Consider the following 17,346-nt stretch of genomic DNA (forward strand, 5'->3'; position numbering starts at 1 on the left):
AGCACGGATTAGTCAGAAGACCAGTAGCCTACTTTTCGGCCACCCTAGATCCAGTGGCTGCTGGACTGCCTGGATGCTTAAAAGCCGTTGCTGCTACTTGCGTCAGTCTGGAACAGAGTGAGAACATTGTCATGGGACATCCCGTCACTGTCTATGTTCCTCACTCTGTTGTCATCCTATTGACTAGAACTAAGACCCAGTACCTCACACCTAGTCGGCTGACTAAGTATGAGAGAATTTTGATTGGTGCTGAAAATGTAACTATTTCCCGGTGCAATGTCCTAAACCCTGCGACACTGTTGCCTATCCCTCTGGATGTAGAATCTGATGAGGGCGGGGAGCATAATTGCATCGATCTAACTGAATATAGCACAAAGCCCCGTCCAGACATCCGTGAAATAGCGCTACTTGACGGGGATAAAACAATGTTCGTGGATGGCTCGTGTTTGAGACATGAGAGTGGAAGTCTAAGTGCTGCCTATGCTGTGGTTACACTGACAGGAACCATCGAGGCATCTTACATGCGCGAGGTGAAATCTGCACAAGTGGCAGAGCTCATCGCGTTAACCAGAGCCTGTAAGAGGGGTAAGAACAAGAGAATAACTGTTTATACAGACAGCCAGTATTGTTTTGGGGTCGTTCATGACTTCGGCCAATTGTGGTTACAAAGAGAATTCATGACCTCCTCAGGCACACCTATCCGAAATGGGAAGGTGGTGCATGACTTACTGGAAGCTATCCAATTACCCAAAGAATTGGCTGTGGTCAAGTGTGCGGCTCACAGATCTGGAAATGATGATGTGACTGCCGGTAATAGGTACGCTGACCAAATTGCACAGTTTTGTGCCCGACACCATATGTCCCTACAAATTGCCCTGTGGGATGGAACCAGCTGCCAACTTATGTTGTTTGAGAATGTGTCAACGTGGGAAGAATTAAAGGAGTTACAACAAGCCACAGACAGGCAAGAGAAGGGCAGGTGGGCCGCAAATGGATGCGAGTTGAGAGAAGATGGTGTGGTGGTAAATCCGACTGGGGTGCCTGTACTGCCTGATAGTTTGATCGACCCCATGGTCAGAATGATACATGAGCCAACACATATGGGAAGAGACGCGATGTGTCGGGTGTTTGAACAGGTGTTCTGTAATTCAAAGTTCAGGAACCAGGCGGAAAGGCTTTGCCAGAGGTGCCTAGCGTGTCAGCAATTCAATGCAGGAAAAAAGACTGTAGTGAAACAGAGCACTATTGGAAAGGCAGTAGGGCCCTTCGTTAGAATGCAGGCAGACTTCATAACCATGCCCAGATGCAAAGGATATAGATATATCTTAGTCATAGTTTGTCTATTCTCCAGGTGGGTGGAAGCATATCCAGCTAAGAAAAATGACGCTATCACCACAGCCAAATTATTGCTCAGGGAGTTGATACCTAGGTATGGGATCCCAGAGACGATCGAAACGGACCAAGGTGGGCATTTTGCCAACGATGTCCTATTGGAACTCTGTAAAGCATTCAAAATGAAGCAAAGATTGCACTGTGCCTACCATCCAGAGGCTTCTGGGGTAGTGGAACAAATAAATGGCACCCTGAAGTCCAGATTGGGAAAAATGTGTGACTCCACAAAAATGAACTGGATAGAGGCTTTACCCCTGGTGCTGATGAGTTTGAGAAGTATTCCGAACCGAAAGACTGGCCTAAGTCCCCATGAAGTGTTGATGGGAAGAGTGATGCGCCAGGCATGGGTACCCGGAAACAAACTGCTAAGCATTTCTGATGATATGGTGCTAGAATACTGCAAGCAGCTGGGTGACCAAGTGCGTTCTCTCTCTCAGCAGATTGGAGAGACAGAAGACGAGTGGCCAAAGACTCCAGCACACAATCTGCAACCAGGAGACTGGGTGGTGTTAAAGAAACACACCCGGAGCAGTTGCCTGAAGCCAAGGTGGGGAAAGCCACGACAAGTGATCCTCGTCACTACCACTGCTGTGAAGTGTGCTGGTGTACCGAAGTGGATCCACGCCAGCCACACAAAGCGGGTATCTGGAGAAAACGCGACTGGAGCTGAAGGCAGCGCAGCTGAAGAGGCTTCCGAGGAAGAGAGTCCGGAGCTAGCTGACATCGAACTGCCGAGCACAAGTCGAGACGTTGAATGGTATCCCGCCGACGAACCAGTTCATGATCCAATACGAACCCGGAAATATTCCTACTTAGACAGTGAGTGGGATAGTCCAGGTGAGTCAGAAATAGAAGAAGAAGGTCAGGTCAACGAAAGCCACACCACACCTGATCAGGACATAGGCCAAGTAGGGTCAGATCAAGACCTCGAGACTCCTCCTGAAACTCCGGAGCCGAGAAAGGGACAGTTAGAAGTTAGAGCTGACGTTCATGCAGAAGAAAGCGAAGAGATCGAAGAGCATGAACAGGAACAGATAGAACTAGATCAAAGTGCTCAGACAACGGAAACAACAGTAACCAGAAGTAAGAAGAAGGTGCGTTTTGAATCTGAGCAGGGTCAGAATAGGGACCAGGCAGAAGAAATAGACGAAAGACCTGGAACTAGTCAGACAGGCAGGAAAACCGAGGTGCCACCCCAAAAAGTGAAAAGAGTGCACGAGGAAGGCGAAGTCTCCTCAACCACTGGGAGGCACGGAGGAAGAAGTGCACCCCGATACGTCAAGAGACTAAGGCTCAGACTAAAGACAGTCGAAGAAAACGATAAAGACCGGAAAAGGGCTCAAAGTGAAAGAAATGCAGCCCAAGGCAAATCGCTGAGAAAGAGCGACAGAATAAAGAAACAGAACCGACTGTATCGGAGTCCTGAGTGGACGTACTTTGTGTTGGAGGAAATTGACGAGCCACACCACAGTGGCAACAGTGACAACGAGTCCATTGCTGATCGGAGTTCGGACGAAGACCCTCCTTGAGTGAAGCCCCGAAGTGAGCCTTTGGTGCAAAGAAACGAAGAGGGGTAGCAAAAGCCACCTGTAAGCTAAATATGTCTGATCCGAGTGTCTCTGGGAGATCCCGGTGTGGGTGTCTCAAAACCTGTTGTAAAATATGCTTATGTAGTGTAGCCATGCTAATAGTAATGTGGATAGGACTAACTGTTTTTCTACCTTTTATGATAAGTAAAGATCCAAACTTGTCCCCTACTGAACCCGAAGCAGTAGATGTAGGGGTTGTACAGACTGCAGAAACACCACGAAGCCTAGTAAGACACGACAAAAGAGTAGGACTGACACACACACGACCTAAGTTAGAAGCACCAGATGAGGATGGACTACATTTTCACAAAATGAAAAACAGGACGCATCTAAATGTTTTTGCTAACTTGTTAGTGCATTATGTAGAAGCTATGGAAATAGAGGACTGTTATGTCTGCATGAAGCTACCAACCTCAGTGGCTGAAGGCGTGACATACCACCATCTACCTTTGACCTATGGAATCTCCTGTAGTATATTAGCTAGCTTGTTCTATAGGAGCACCTTGCAGTACTATTATTCAAATGATGACGTAGTATTTTCTGAACTTCCTGTTAGAGGACACTTGAACCGTGTACATACTACAAGTGACGTGACCCGCTATATGGGAGAATATTTCCTGACTATAGGTAACATAGATTTAGATCAAGCAAGAGAAGACAATCTGACCTGTTCACTGCAAGAGCAGGAAAAGATGTTTATAAAGATGGCAGACAGAAGGAGAGAAAAGTTTCAGAAGAAGGCAAATGACGAGAAGGATAGAATTCCTAGGTGGGCTGAGCACATGGATAACACCTCGGAAGGCGAAGCCAGTCCTGCCTTGTTGCTGGATTTTGAAAGAAAGGGGAAACTTTGTATCCATAGGGAAAAGACAGAGTACTATAACAATGTATTCATCGGTTCCAGCGAGTGTGAACATAATTACAAGGTAATTGGAGGTTGGGGTTTCAAAAATGGGTCAGAACCTGTGTTTCCCGGAATATATTATATATGTGGGAACAAGGCTTATTTCAAATTGCCGGATCACTGGTATGGAAGCTGCTACTTTGGCATCGTTTTCCCGAAAATATACCATGTGAATAATGCAGCTGGAAGCGATGAAGAAACTAATGGCTTAGTGCGTAGTAGACGTGAAAGTGTAGGTGAAATTATAGGTGATATTTTTAGTGCACTGATACCTGGAATGGGGGTAGTTCTGAACACCCATAGAATCTGCAAACTGTCTACAGTAGTGGACCGGTTATCAACGGACACTGCTGCTGGTTTCCTTCTGGTCAATACGGAAATGGTTGCGATCAGATCAATGGTTTTACAAAACCGTCTTGCCCTTGACACCCTATTAGCAAAAGAGGGCGGAGTCTGTAGAATGCTGAAAGCGCAACATTGTTGCACTTACATTCCTGATAAAAGTATCGAATTAAAACAATATGTGAAGAACATAACTAATTTGGAAAGGGAACTCAAACCATTGGAGGTTGACAGTGCCTGGACGAGACTGACTGGAGGTCTCTCCTCTATAGGTAGTTGGTTTACTAACTTAGGTAAGAATCTTTTGTGGAAAATACTGATGCCAATAGTTATAATAGGTGTGATTGTGTTGATCATTTTTATCTGCTGCAAATGCCAAAAGTGCAAAAAGAAATATACAGTAAATCAGAGGGGGGTGAAAAGAAACATTGATGAACTAGAACTAGAAGAGTTAAAGAGTGCAATTTACAAAAAGGCGAAGAATCACCACTCTCATAGGGAAGCTGAAAGAAAACTAAACAATAAGTTTATTGAAATTGAAATGGACGATGTGGATGAATGAGAAAAGTTGGCATCTGTTTCCTTCATGTAGTGATGATAGTAAATATCATCAAAGAGGGGATTGATGGAGCAAGGATTTGCCCGTAAAGCGCCTTGCTCGTATGCAAAACCCTTGTCTAAACTGCATAATAATATTAACCTCATTATTCGTCATTTATAAAGTGTTTTCCCAACACGCGGGTGTCCCCAGGATGCTTGCTTGTTTGTTTTTTCCGTACTAAAACGAAGCTTGCACTTAAAATGGCTGCTTCGCTGAGATTCAGTCTGCGCATGCGTCGGTCATACCCATGTGATGTGACGCACTCGCATTCTGGAGGGATTCTGTGCTCATGCGCACTGATGCAAAATATGGCCGCTTGTCTCTCACCACGCTCTCTGCTTGCTACTGCTGCTTTAGCCTATCTGTCTTTTCGCACTAATCCATAATGCTATAGTCATTATAAAGTAAGGGTTGGTTAGATTTTATCATGGTATACAGTGCGATCATTTTTATGTATGATTTTAATTTGTTTTCGCTTACTTTTCATGTACCGCGTCTTTGTGGGCTGGGGCAAACATGAGCGACGCCATGCTGAGGCTCCTCTGAACCCTGTCAGCTGACCAGGGAGAGTCCTAACTGCGCAGAAGCTAAAACTAGCCAGCTGGCTCCTGGAGCCTGATGCGCCTGGGAACCCATCCCGAAGATGCAGATTACACCTTGAATTGTCATACACTGTTGCTATATGCTGGACTCTTGCATTGTCTTCTGTATTCCTATGCCTGGGAACGTGAACCAGGGGGGCGGGTGTGCAAAATTGAATAATTATGATGGGAACGTTGAATTCTAGGAGGTGGTAATGACCGCACCACCTCTCCTGACCAATCACAATGTGGGAAACTGTCACTTGCAACATTAGTGGGTGGTCTAAGGGTCCCCAAAACAGTATAATTGCCCTAGTTTAGCTTAGGAAAATTGTCCGACTTGTCCGAGTAGCAGACCTGTCACTGACCCTACGATCTCAATAGGTGCTCATTCTGAAAGTGCTGCGGAGCACTTTGTCCATACTTTCCACAAATCTCCTAAGGGGTGGAAAATCCTAAGTGCTGGCGAAGCACTTTGCTGGGGAATTCGAAAATCCAATCGGGGTTTCTGGCGGATTACTTGCAGGAGGGGGTAACGCAGGCGTTGCTGTCCGAAGCTGTGGGTGTTGGTCGTACCCTGGGAGGCCCAGTCCTTGACCTGAACCTGAGGGGTATCCTGTCCTTACTGTCCGTTAGCTGTACCTGCTCGCATTCTGGCATTCCTTTTCTGAGGGTCCCTGTCCCCGTCTTCCCAACTGACCCGTGGCCAGGGTTGGTCTTCAATCTGAACTAGGTAATTATTGATTGTGGGTTTGCGTATCTCTCTCTCTCTCTCTCTCTCTTGCCTGATCTGTTAAAGCATTCTTACCTGTGTTATTGCTCTATTGCCATTACAATTATATGTGTCTGAATTTTAGTTGGTTCCTTCTCTCCCCCTCTCCTTTAGGAGTTCCTTGATTTTATAAAGCCATAGCATGTTCCCGTTTTTCCCTTTCCTTTAGTGGATTGCAGTGAACTTAGCAAGAATAGCTTAAAACACTTAGGTTAAGTACATGTTCTAGGTCTCATCCCCATTCCTATGTTTTAGTATAAAATTGCAGTGACTAGTTTTGTTCTAAAAACTTCTACCTTTAGTTTCCCCATATATCCTAATGGTCATATTTTTGGTGCAAAGTTACCTATTGGTGTTGATTTTAATGTTTGACATATTATTCTGTGTATCGCTTATTATCTTGGCATCTTCTCTTTGAAATCTTATATAAAGTTTTAAACTTCATCAGGTGTCTGTGGTCATTTTACAGAATTGTGGGAAGTATTTTTATAACGTGTATTTGATGTTAGACCTGTCTACTATTTTCCCTAATAGCTCTAGGTCCGTCGTGAGAATTGTGCCTGTGGTAAGTCGGGTACATGGTAAGCAGAGGTAAATCCAAACTTGATTACTCTTAGCAGCGTGCAGGAGGAGAAATCCTCACCCGGTTCACCCAAATAAAATTAGTGTGATAATAAAAGGTTTTTGCACGCCGAGGGCCCAGTGCGTGTGAAGGAATTGGTAACTCGGGTGACCTGGGGGAACTGCGCGCTCTAGCATGTTTGTAGCAAAGAGACTGTTTTGTTGAGTGCTGGTCTGTAACTGTGTGGTTGTGTGTAATGTACTGTGTTGTGTGTCTGTTGGGGATGCTGTGCCTGTGTTATTACTCGATATAATATCATGCAAGTTCTGTTATTGTGTGTTACGATCAGTTATGCTTTAGGTGTAATGTTGTTAGGGCCGGACTGGGAACTAAACCGGCCTGACAAAGTGCTCCTCAACCCCCACCCATCCCCCCACTGGGTTGGGGTACCTCCGAGCCCTTTGCCAGGGACGGGATTCGGCCGATTTTGTTACAGGGCCGATTAAAACGGCCCTGTAACAAAAAAACAAAACCGCCCCCCACCCGTGCGGCACACCGGGGGATTGCCCGGTGCCCGCTCAGGCCAGTCAGGCCCTGATTGTTGTATCGGTTTCAGTAGCACTGTGTTGTGTAGTTGCGTGTCAATGACGTGTGTTGGTGTATGAGATGCTGTTTGTAGGTGTGTCTGTGACACTTGTGCAGGTGTATGGCACGGTTCTGTGTATTAGTGATGAGAGCGTGTACACGTTTCTTTGTCAGTGATGTATCTGGGTGTGTCTATATCAGTGAAGGTTTTTGTGTTCTCTCTCTCTTTCTTTGGATGTGCAAATGAAGCAGTGTGTGGTGTGTGGCTCTGTCTTACAGCGATGTTGCATGTATATTGGTGTTCTGTATCAGTGACGTATGTCTTTGTCGGTGGCACTTTTAGTATTGTATATCTCACCGTCTTCTCTGTCAGTGACACTGTGTGTTGGTGGTTTTATCTGTGTATGTTTGAGTGATGCCACAGGTGTCTATGCTGTTCTATAATATGCCTAATATATATTTTAGCTTTCACCCACGATAATGTAAAGCATAACTACCAAATTATAAGATCCCAAAGGCGAGACCTATTGGCTATGCCAATGCTTGTTTTCAATATATTTCCAGTGAGAACCATGCTGAATCCCTTTTGAGGAAGGTGGCGTGTGCAGCTCAGGTCAGACGCCGTTAGTGGAAGTGGGCAGAGGGGGTGAAGGAAGTGGGTGGAAACAGTGGTGAAGGTAGGTGGGGCCCTCCAAAATAAGATTTGTGACACCTGCACATAGGTTTTGCAAATTACGTTCATTTGTACTGTAACTGTGTCAATCTGTGAACAGATAAACACCAAATACCTGTGCAACAATTTGATATGGCCATATAGTTCACTAATCAATGTATCGTATACCTCCAGAAAGTTAAACATGAAGTAAATGTCAACATAAAAATATGGTAGTTCACTTACTCCCAAAATTCTATGACTGGCGATGTGCTGTTTGCCGTCATATTTAAGGAAGAACTGTTTCTTTGTAGCTCCACACAATTATCTGCAAGTAGATATGAAATACTAATAGTAAAAACCATGTGTGTAAATGTTTTCCTTCAGAGAACAACCCTAGTTAACCTTAAAACAAACTGTTTTTTTATGTATTATTATTTTATTAGAATCTAGGTATTGCAGTATCATAGGTATAAATACAGTAAATATTCATCATAAATTACACTCAGGAGTCTTCAATACAAATATGATTTCATTTTATATACATAAAATAAATACACAAGGTATAACATCTTACAGTGAAGGCATTATATCATAGCAAAAAACAATAAAAAAACTCTAGATCTTAAAATGCAGTTGACTTAAAAACAGATAAAAAGAGGGAAAATAGCTTTTAAAGTGCCTACAATAGGATAAGGAAGGAGACCTTGGGCAATTTAATCAGTCCATTTCATACCACTCCTGCATCTTCAGATTTGAACTATTGTCCCCAGAATTTCTCAAACTTCCATACTCCCCCAGTTTGTATTGCATATAACTGTTCACTGTTTCTGACTTGTCTCATTATTTGCAGCCAGTCCTTCATTGAGGGAATCATCTCAGTTTGCCAGTTTTGAAGTAAAAGAGGTCAAGCTACAGCTGTTGCAATATATACTAATTTTACCCACCTATTGGACAAGCCCTGTGCTGGGTCATAACCCTGGGCTCTCAGCAAATAGTTGGAGCCAGATTGACCCTCCATAAACTTACAAGATACTGAAATATTTCAATCCAAAATCCATGAAGATGAAAAGTGGCTGATAACATGTGTCCAGTTTGCCGGGGAATGCCCTATACACCGGAGACAATTGCCTGGAAGGGCAAAGTTAATCTATGTTTAAAAAGATGGGTTTGTATATAGAAGACATTTAGAGAAAAAAGCACTCAACGCCAATTGGCTCCTCTTACAACTCTAAAATTTAATATATTGACTTCCTTTCATATCTTGTTTGTCATTCCGAGGACTCGGTATTTGTCCCATTTTTTTATTGCTCTTTGGGCGGAATCAAGGCCTTTACATCCAAAAGCATTCTTTTCCATTCCCCTGGCCTTTTTAAAACCTCATCGTCGCTTAGAGCTGACGCCCCTCTCTGCTACTAAGAATCTGGCCTAAATCCAAATCCAGCAGAACTTTGAGCGTTTGAATTGAGCCAGAGAGGAGAAAGTTATCTTGTATACACTGTCTTACTTCCCCTACGCTTTGACATCTGTCTTCCGTAAGGAAGTCTGATATCTTCCAATATCCTGCTTTACCCCACTTTTGAACAATTTCAGGTGAAAGCTTTCCCCCTGGACCTATAACCACAATAGCTAAGGGAATCACCATGTTAATCTGGGGAAGGCAGGATCTACTGTTGATAGCTCTACATTTCCAAAAGACCCGCATCAATCTCTTATAACGTACTCTTTTAGGCAGCTTTGTCGTCTTTAGTATGTCATGGATTTTAAGCACTTTAAAAATCAACTGCTTAAAGTTATTTATAAAACAAAACCTGAGTATCTTTGTATTTAACCTAGACATAAATTGTGCAAAATAGGCATAGTCGTAATCTTTGAGATTGGGGAGCGCCAACCCTCCGTTCTCCTGTGATTCATATAAAGTGCTTAGTGCAATTCTGGGTGATTAGTTTTGCTAAATAAAAGATGAGAGCATGGACTCAATAGCTTTAAAAAACAAGCATTTGCAGTGCAATCAGTCTCGCATTTGGGACCTTATATTTATTTAGCTATGCAGCACATTTGAGTGGGTGCTGAAACATATACTTTGCTTAAACAAATAAAGATCAAAATGAAACTGAGCTACACTTTTAGTAAGCTCTCTCTCTCTATATTCACACTTGAATGTCCAGAACTCCCTGGTGTTCCTTCTTCCAAGTGCAAGTATGCTTCAGCTATAACTCTTTTCTGGCAATAGCAAAAACCATATGGGGGACTGAGGGAACCTCTGAATACCTCAGCAGAGAAAACTAAAGCAATTAATGTGCAGGTAAATTACCTTCTGTAGGCTAATTTTCAAATAGGTTGTGAATACCACACCACAGAGCCCTAGCCAGACATCAAATCTCTTCCCTTAAGACCTACAGATAGTTCTGAACTACACTTCCGAACATCAAAGAGATATGGATTAGGATTCTATGCCCCACACCTTGTGCTTTCACAGGCCTCCTTTAGATCCTACTCTCTGATGGTCCAATTGGCATGATGCAGTGCCTTTATAATTGTGTGTGCCCCCATAGTATCACATTCCCCTTCTGCTGCGTCACACAAAGATGTTCCCTAGTACCTTTGGTTGACACTATCTTCTAGGATCCATGCAGTCTTCAAACCACTCATACAATTATCTTATTGCTATCCTTTATTGACCCAATGAGCCTCAGATTTTTTACAGTCCCCAAACCTCATGTCTCTTACTTTCATTGCGATATCTTCCACAAGAAACAGAAAGGTCTACCCAAGTGGTTGCTACTACTGGTATTTCCTTGCTTCCCTGTAGTCTCAAGCAGCCTATAAACCACTTGGGTCCCCACCTCCAACATACTTATTCCCCTTCCGCCGCTCCAGCTCCTCAACCAATGCCCCCACTGTCAGACCTGTGCCCCTTTACCTGATGTCTTTATGTAGTTCCACCCACTAGTAGCCCAGTAGTACAACAACATTTCCGAGTCACTGGAACACCACAGAACTCCACATACTCCTAATGCACAACTAACACTCCTAGCTACATCCTTGGATCTCTTGAGAACTCACAGTCTTAAAGCCCTACCCCCTGAAGCCCATCGCTTGACCCCTGTTGTCTGACAGAACTTAAAAAGTACCATGTGTTCTTAATGCCCAATAGATACACTGTTGGGATCCATGGAACTTATAGCAGCAGGCCCTTTTGCTTTTAATATTCATGATTCCACAAGATGTGGCTACCAGTGGACTCAAAGCTGAATCACTTAGGGCCCACACTGGACTGCATGGTCCACTTCTACACCTTACATGGCTCTTGTAAACCCCTTCTGGACCCTGCATAGGTGTCATTGCTTTGGTGCTATGACATCCTCATATTCTACTCCCCTAAAAAAATGCAGTCTCACCTGTCCTTCGCCTTGTCAAGGCTCTGATCAGTGATGGCCATTATCTGCTGCAGGATGTCTTGAATGTCCTGGTGCTGAGGCATGGGTGCAGGCCCGACAAGCTCCATGTCCCCGGACACTGGCGTGCACCAACATCATTCGTACATGTCGGTCTATACTTGCACCACACGGACGGTCCTGGCGTTAAGGTATGGGAGCAGTCCGACGAGCTCCATGTCCCTGGACACTGGTTGTGCCAGGGAGGCCATACTGGACAGTAAGGCGTGTGCTAACAACATCCGCCCATTGTACATGGCGGCCTGCACTTGGGCCCCACGGAAGGTCCTGCTGTTGAGGCATGGGAGTCCATACTGGACAGCAGGGTGTGTGCCAACAGCTGTTGTGAACGTATCTAGGACCCTAATTAAATATTCCCCGATTTATGCCCTTATGTGGTTATAACAAATCATATCCTTATAAAGGCATAAGAATCATATCCATATTTAGTCATTGCCAATGCAGTCCAAATACGGCAGGGCTAGTTCCCTAGACTCCGAGAAAGTACAACGCGTTCTTTAAACAAACCAAGCCTCCAGCAGGCCGGGAATTCCCCCTGCTTCTGTTTTGATTTGTCCTAGAACTCCTGAGAGTCCTGAAAGAACTGCCAGTTCTTAGTGACAGTTCTTAGTGACGTCTTATGTCCAACCTTACGTCAAACACGGCACCTTCCAGGTATAAATATACCAGCATTTGCCTTAAGCAACACACAGTGGTTTGGAGCAGAGCGGCTATCTACTTACCCAAAGCCCAGCTGATGCGAGTGCCGAAGGAAGCCAACCCTCACATTGACGCACTGAGAGAGACGCTGTCTTTTCTCCTGCCGAGAAATCCAGCTCCAGTGTTTCCAGTCACCCTTGCGGGTTGCTGGGAGATCGAGTCCTGAGAAAGAGATACAAGACCTCCTTCATTCTAAAACCAAGGTACAGAGCTGATTAGATCCTTAGAGAATTCTTGATTCAGATTCTTGGCAAAACTAACTTAACTTAAACTGCAGCTCACTTACTCCTTCCCACGTACTAGGCTTAGGTTAGGTACACCGGGGTAGGCGTATTTAGAAGCACCAGTTGAGTACGTTTAGTCAACTTTTATCATTGTATGTATTGTATATATTTTATCAGTTTTAAGTATCATATGGCTCAGAAACCATACAAATGCTTTTACAGTATTATTTCATAATACTCCTTTTACTGTACGCACTTTACTTTATGACAAGTATTGCAATTGTGGCAATTCACTTCTCTTGCATGGGAAAGAATACTGCTCAATAAATAACACCTTTTATTGAAAATGCCCTTCTCTCTATTTCTCTGCACCCTCGTGAAACTAAGCATGCACGATTGACTGAGTGAAATAGCTATCTATTGTTTTCACACGACTCTGGAGATATACTCCTTATTCTGGAGTGAGCAAAGTTGTCATGTTTATGCGGTTGTCAGAAGCTAATCCCTTCTTGTCTGTTCAGGAAAGTTAACTCATTCCTGTTCACTCGAGAAAGTTTCTAGTGACCTCTGAGCTAGTTGGCATTCATACTTAAGTCTAAGATATTCAGTAGAGACCTAGTCGACCTCAGTCCTACGTCTAAACTACCGTTTATGTTAGTCCAATGGGCAGAGCCTATTGGGAATATAGGAACTACACTACACAGCGTGTGCCAAAATAATCATCCCATCATTCATGGTGGCCTGCACTTGCGCCCCACGGAGTAGGCGCGCACAACGACCTGTTATTCAGCTCTGTTTTGGATGCAGGGAATGAGCGAACCTGAATGGCACTGCAGATACGCGAGGCCGAGGCTAGACCGAGGTGGGGCTGCTGTGACGTCGCAGGCACACTGTGGCAAGTCTCAACGGGCGATTCTTTTACCAAAGGAGCACACATTTGCAATGCAACAGCACTCGCATTTAAGCGAGACCTATTGCAATGGAAATAGGTTGCGGTGGGCGAGAAGGAACGAACGGGAGTGCAGGGGAGGTGCAGGAGACCGAGACATCACGGACCGCGGGAGGGGAGGGCCATGGAAATAAAATAGTGTTTAAAGTAAAGGGGCCAGTAGCCATGTAAGGACACAAATAACGATATGGCCATCATGAGGAGAGACCAACAAGCCTAAAAACAATCGGAAGGCAGCATTTAGGACCTAAGCCAATTAAACAGATGGGCGGAGAGTAGGCAGAGCTTCCACACCATACTCAATACTGCATGCCTCGCAACGCGAGCAGCGCATGCGCTGAAATGCTAGGCCCAACCTAGTGAGGTAGTTAACATACATGGGGTGGCCGAGAATTAAAAAAAAGGGAGGACCGACATTTTGATTAGGGAGACTCTCCATAGGATAATCAAAGAAAGAGAATATGTTTTATACCTTTGTGAGAAGGGGAGCGAAATTAAGGTCATACAAATACTCGATCTTGGAAGAGAACCTCATCAACAAATAGGGCTTTGGTTGGGAATGTACACAAACAGCTAAATCTGAAAGTAGAACATCGGAAATGCAGCCACAGAGTATTATTTCTGTCTTCCTCTTATAAATTCTATACCTTCTCAGTGGCTCATATTGAGCAAAAATCTCAAAAAGCTTATCTTGAGTCTCCTTCTGTCTATCTAAAATTAACATGATGTTGTCAGTATTTAATTTTACCTTATCCATGTGGGCTGGAAGGCTGGATACTCTTATTTGCATGGATTGCTCTAGCTAGTGGCTCAATGAAGAAGGCAAAAAAATAAGGGATAATGGATACCCCTATTTATTTACTTGAGTTTTATATAGCGCTGGCTAGACCCGGAGGTATCAGAGCGCTTTACATAAGGACACAGCGAGTTACAAGTTACAAACGTTTCACAATAGTTAAATAATTAATAAATGGACAATACAGAAGTAAATTTGCGGACACGAAAGTCAGGATAGGAAAGACCAGGGACAGAAGGTAATCCACAGGGAGGAGACAGCAGCAGGGAAGAAAACGAGACAAATGTCCAAGACCCAGCTGGGTAGGGGACGGCCATAGCGGTGTGCCATGGCCAATCTCTCCTTTAGCTGTTGGTGCAGCTCCACCGGGAAACCGCCATGTATGAGTTTAGGGCTCCGCCAGAGAAGAGTGAGGATCAGGAGTGGATCAGAAGGCTAGAAACCGAAGACGAGTGGTAGGAGCTGGCGAGGATGGTAAGGTAGGAAAAGGAGTGTTAATTTGGTATGATCAAAAACAAAAATGGGACGGACCTGTCTAGCATAATGTCTAACAATGGCACCACCGGGGTTTGTTAGAAGAACCCTCACACACCAACCTAGTTGGTGTCATGCTTCATCATCGGGTTCCCAGCTGAGTACTCAGCTGTGCTGCAACACCTGATTACAGTGGAGCTGGTTTTTGTGATTGTGTGATAAAGTGGTGTATTACAAATATCTGTGGTGCTCTGACTGACTAGAAGTATTTTATTCCCAGTGGCCGAGGATATGTTTAAAAACAGGTGGATAACTCCAAAAGACTATTTAATTGAGTCTAAGTTATCTGTTAGGTCGACATGTTTCAGCCCGTAAAAAATAAGTGGGGCCAGGTCCCGTGAGACCCACATGTAGGTTTACGGCCGGGAAAGCCCTTATTCACAAGTAGTAAGACAAAGGGTCCCCCGCCCACGGGTTCTGATTTGCGTTGAATTTTCGAAACCAATGTAATGCTGCTGCAGGTGAACACGAAATACGGTCAGTTTCCACCGCATAAGCTAACACACCTTAGCTTGTGTGCTACTTAAAATGCAAATACACATGGTGTAACAATTTTTGCCACTCACTTTCACCTTTTCATCACATTTTAATATCACTTGGAACACGGTCCTGAAGAAAGCCCCACTCGGCATGACACCAACTAGGTTGGTGTGTGAGGGTTCTTCTAACAAACCCCTGCGGTGCCAGACACTGCATTGGTGGACATTATGCTAGACAGGTCCGTCCATTTTTGGTTTTGATACCTTAACTAGGGACAAGGACGGCCCACCCCCTGTGCTAGCTCTCTCTATTGTTTTTCCAGTGTGGATTTGGTAGCCTTTTTAGAATCAGGCACATTGAGTCTATTAGTCTCCATGGCTTAGTGGCTAGTTCTAGTTGCCACCAGTTCTAAAGTTGGTTAAAAAGCAAAGTGCAAAAAATCCTGGAAGAAACATCAGGACCCTGGTCTCAGAGAGGCGGCTGGAGGGGAGCAAGTGTAGCATTCTCAGGCAGCAGCGATGATCTGGAATTACAAGCCGCTTCTGTGAGGCGCTGGGTGTGCACTGTTCTTTGTTCTGCCCATGAAAACCAGCAGCTCTGGAAACCCAGCTCTGAGTCACCTTGGAGCGGGTGGATCGGCAGCCATGCACCGGGCCGCAGGTGATAGCATGGGGAGCAGCAGCATGTCTAGCAGCATTTTAGGGGGTGTTCATCGTGCAGTGGAGCAGTGCACAGCCAGTGTCCGAGTACTTCCAGGCCGCGGGCACGGTCCGCACAATGGGTCCGGCCTTGAGGGAATTAGCAGGGAAAATTTGCGGGCCCCTCCTTAGTCGCACCCGTACCTCTCAAATGGTGCAGGCGGGCGAGGTCAGAGGGCACTGAAATGAAGTCTGTGTTGCAACAACTACAGACCGCTGTATTGCAGATCGATTTTGCCCTGTCTTGTGACTCGCAATACCTTTCTTTGCCCCACTTAAACTGAATTAATGATGATACCTGCTTCAGCTTTACAATACATATTATATATAAGCCTTGTAATTCGGGATGGAATTCTAAATCTGGTCAAATTATTAAATAAAGTTTTACAGACCACAAGGTCAAAGGCTTTTTCCGAATCTAGCAGAAACACCAAGGCTTGTATCAAATTCACAGCAAAGTAATCCAGAGCTTCCGCCAAATAGTGACTGTTTGTTCCTAGCTGCCTGCCAAAAAGCTGTTGTGGTCTAAATGGATTAATCCTGCGGCTGGGAAATTGAATATATTTGCAGGTAGCTTTGTAACTATCCTATATTCTATGTTTAACAATGTGATAGGGTGGTACGAGTTAGGATCTTCTGCCTCCTTGTCTTTCTTCATAAAGGTTTCCACATTCCCCTTATAAAAAGAAGATGGTATGTCACCTCCCTGTGACATTTTATTAGCTAAAGATCAAAGAGGATTGGCTCAAATGTCGGAAACAAGTTTAAAACATTCCCCAGGGAATCCATCCGGGCCACAGGCTTTCCCATTAGGAAGATTCGCAATGACCTCTATCAATTCCTCCCTCGAGAAGGGTCGAGGCATATAGGCTCCCTCTTCTCTAGTTAAGGCTGGGATATCACAATCTACTAGAAATCTTTCTAGAGAGAGTCAATCAATTGACTGATTCTGTGAATAAATCTGTCTAGAACGGTTTAACATGATTGCTCCCACCTTCTCTGATTCCCTACTTTTTATTCCAGTGACTAGACATTTCAGGGCATTTATCCAAATCTTGGATGCATGTTCTTGTGCTTGCCTTGTTAAAATTTTGCTAGTGAAGTTACTTTCTTCATACATTTTTGGTGAATGAATCCGATTAAGTGTGGCACATTTAGCATAGTATGTTTCACTCATTGCCTGTCTGGCAGTGTCAAACGCTTTATTGTTAGCCCTGAAAGATTTCTTCAGAAACCTGGCATAGCTCTGTTGTACCTTTTGTTCTAAAATCTGCTTTTGTTTTTTGGCTTTGAGGCTAGTTTCTACATCCTTTCTTATTATCCTCCCTCTGATAAATGCATTTGTGGAGTCCCAAACAATACCCTCTAGTACGATCTTATCATTCACTGTCAAGAACTTCCTAATCTCATCTTTATGAATTTGGACCCACACTTCCTCCTGCAGATATTGCTTATTTAACACCCATCGTATAGGACCAAAGGCTAATCATCGCATGATCACAAACCCCGTTAGGCATTGTGGTTTGAG

The 17,346-nt window shown here is 44.3% G+C and overlaps 1 protein-coding gene across 1 annotated transcript in view; it reads right to left on the reverse strand.

Moving 5' to 3' along the window:
* SLC6A13 (solute carrier family 6 member 13) overlaps positions 1–17,346 on the reverse strand; it is a 758,242-nt gene that overhangs the window by 397,415 nt on the left and 343,481 nt on the right. Inside the window, exon 5 of the mRNA XM_086952830.1 lies at positions 8,227–8,308. Within this exon, the coding sequence (XP_086808956.1) occupies positions 8,227–8,308 (82 nt within the window). The remainder of the gene's footprint in view (positions 1–8,226; positions 8,309–17,346) is intronic.

Source organism: Lissotriton vulgaris, chromosome 1_2 (assembly GCF_964263255.1).
Source record: "Lissotriton vulgaris chromosome 1_2, aLisVul1.2, whole genome shotgun sequence".
Taxonomy (NCBI): Eukaryota; Metazoa; Chordata; class Amphibia; order Caudata; family Salamandridae; genus Lissotriton; species Lissotriton vulgaris.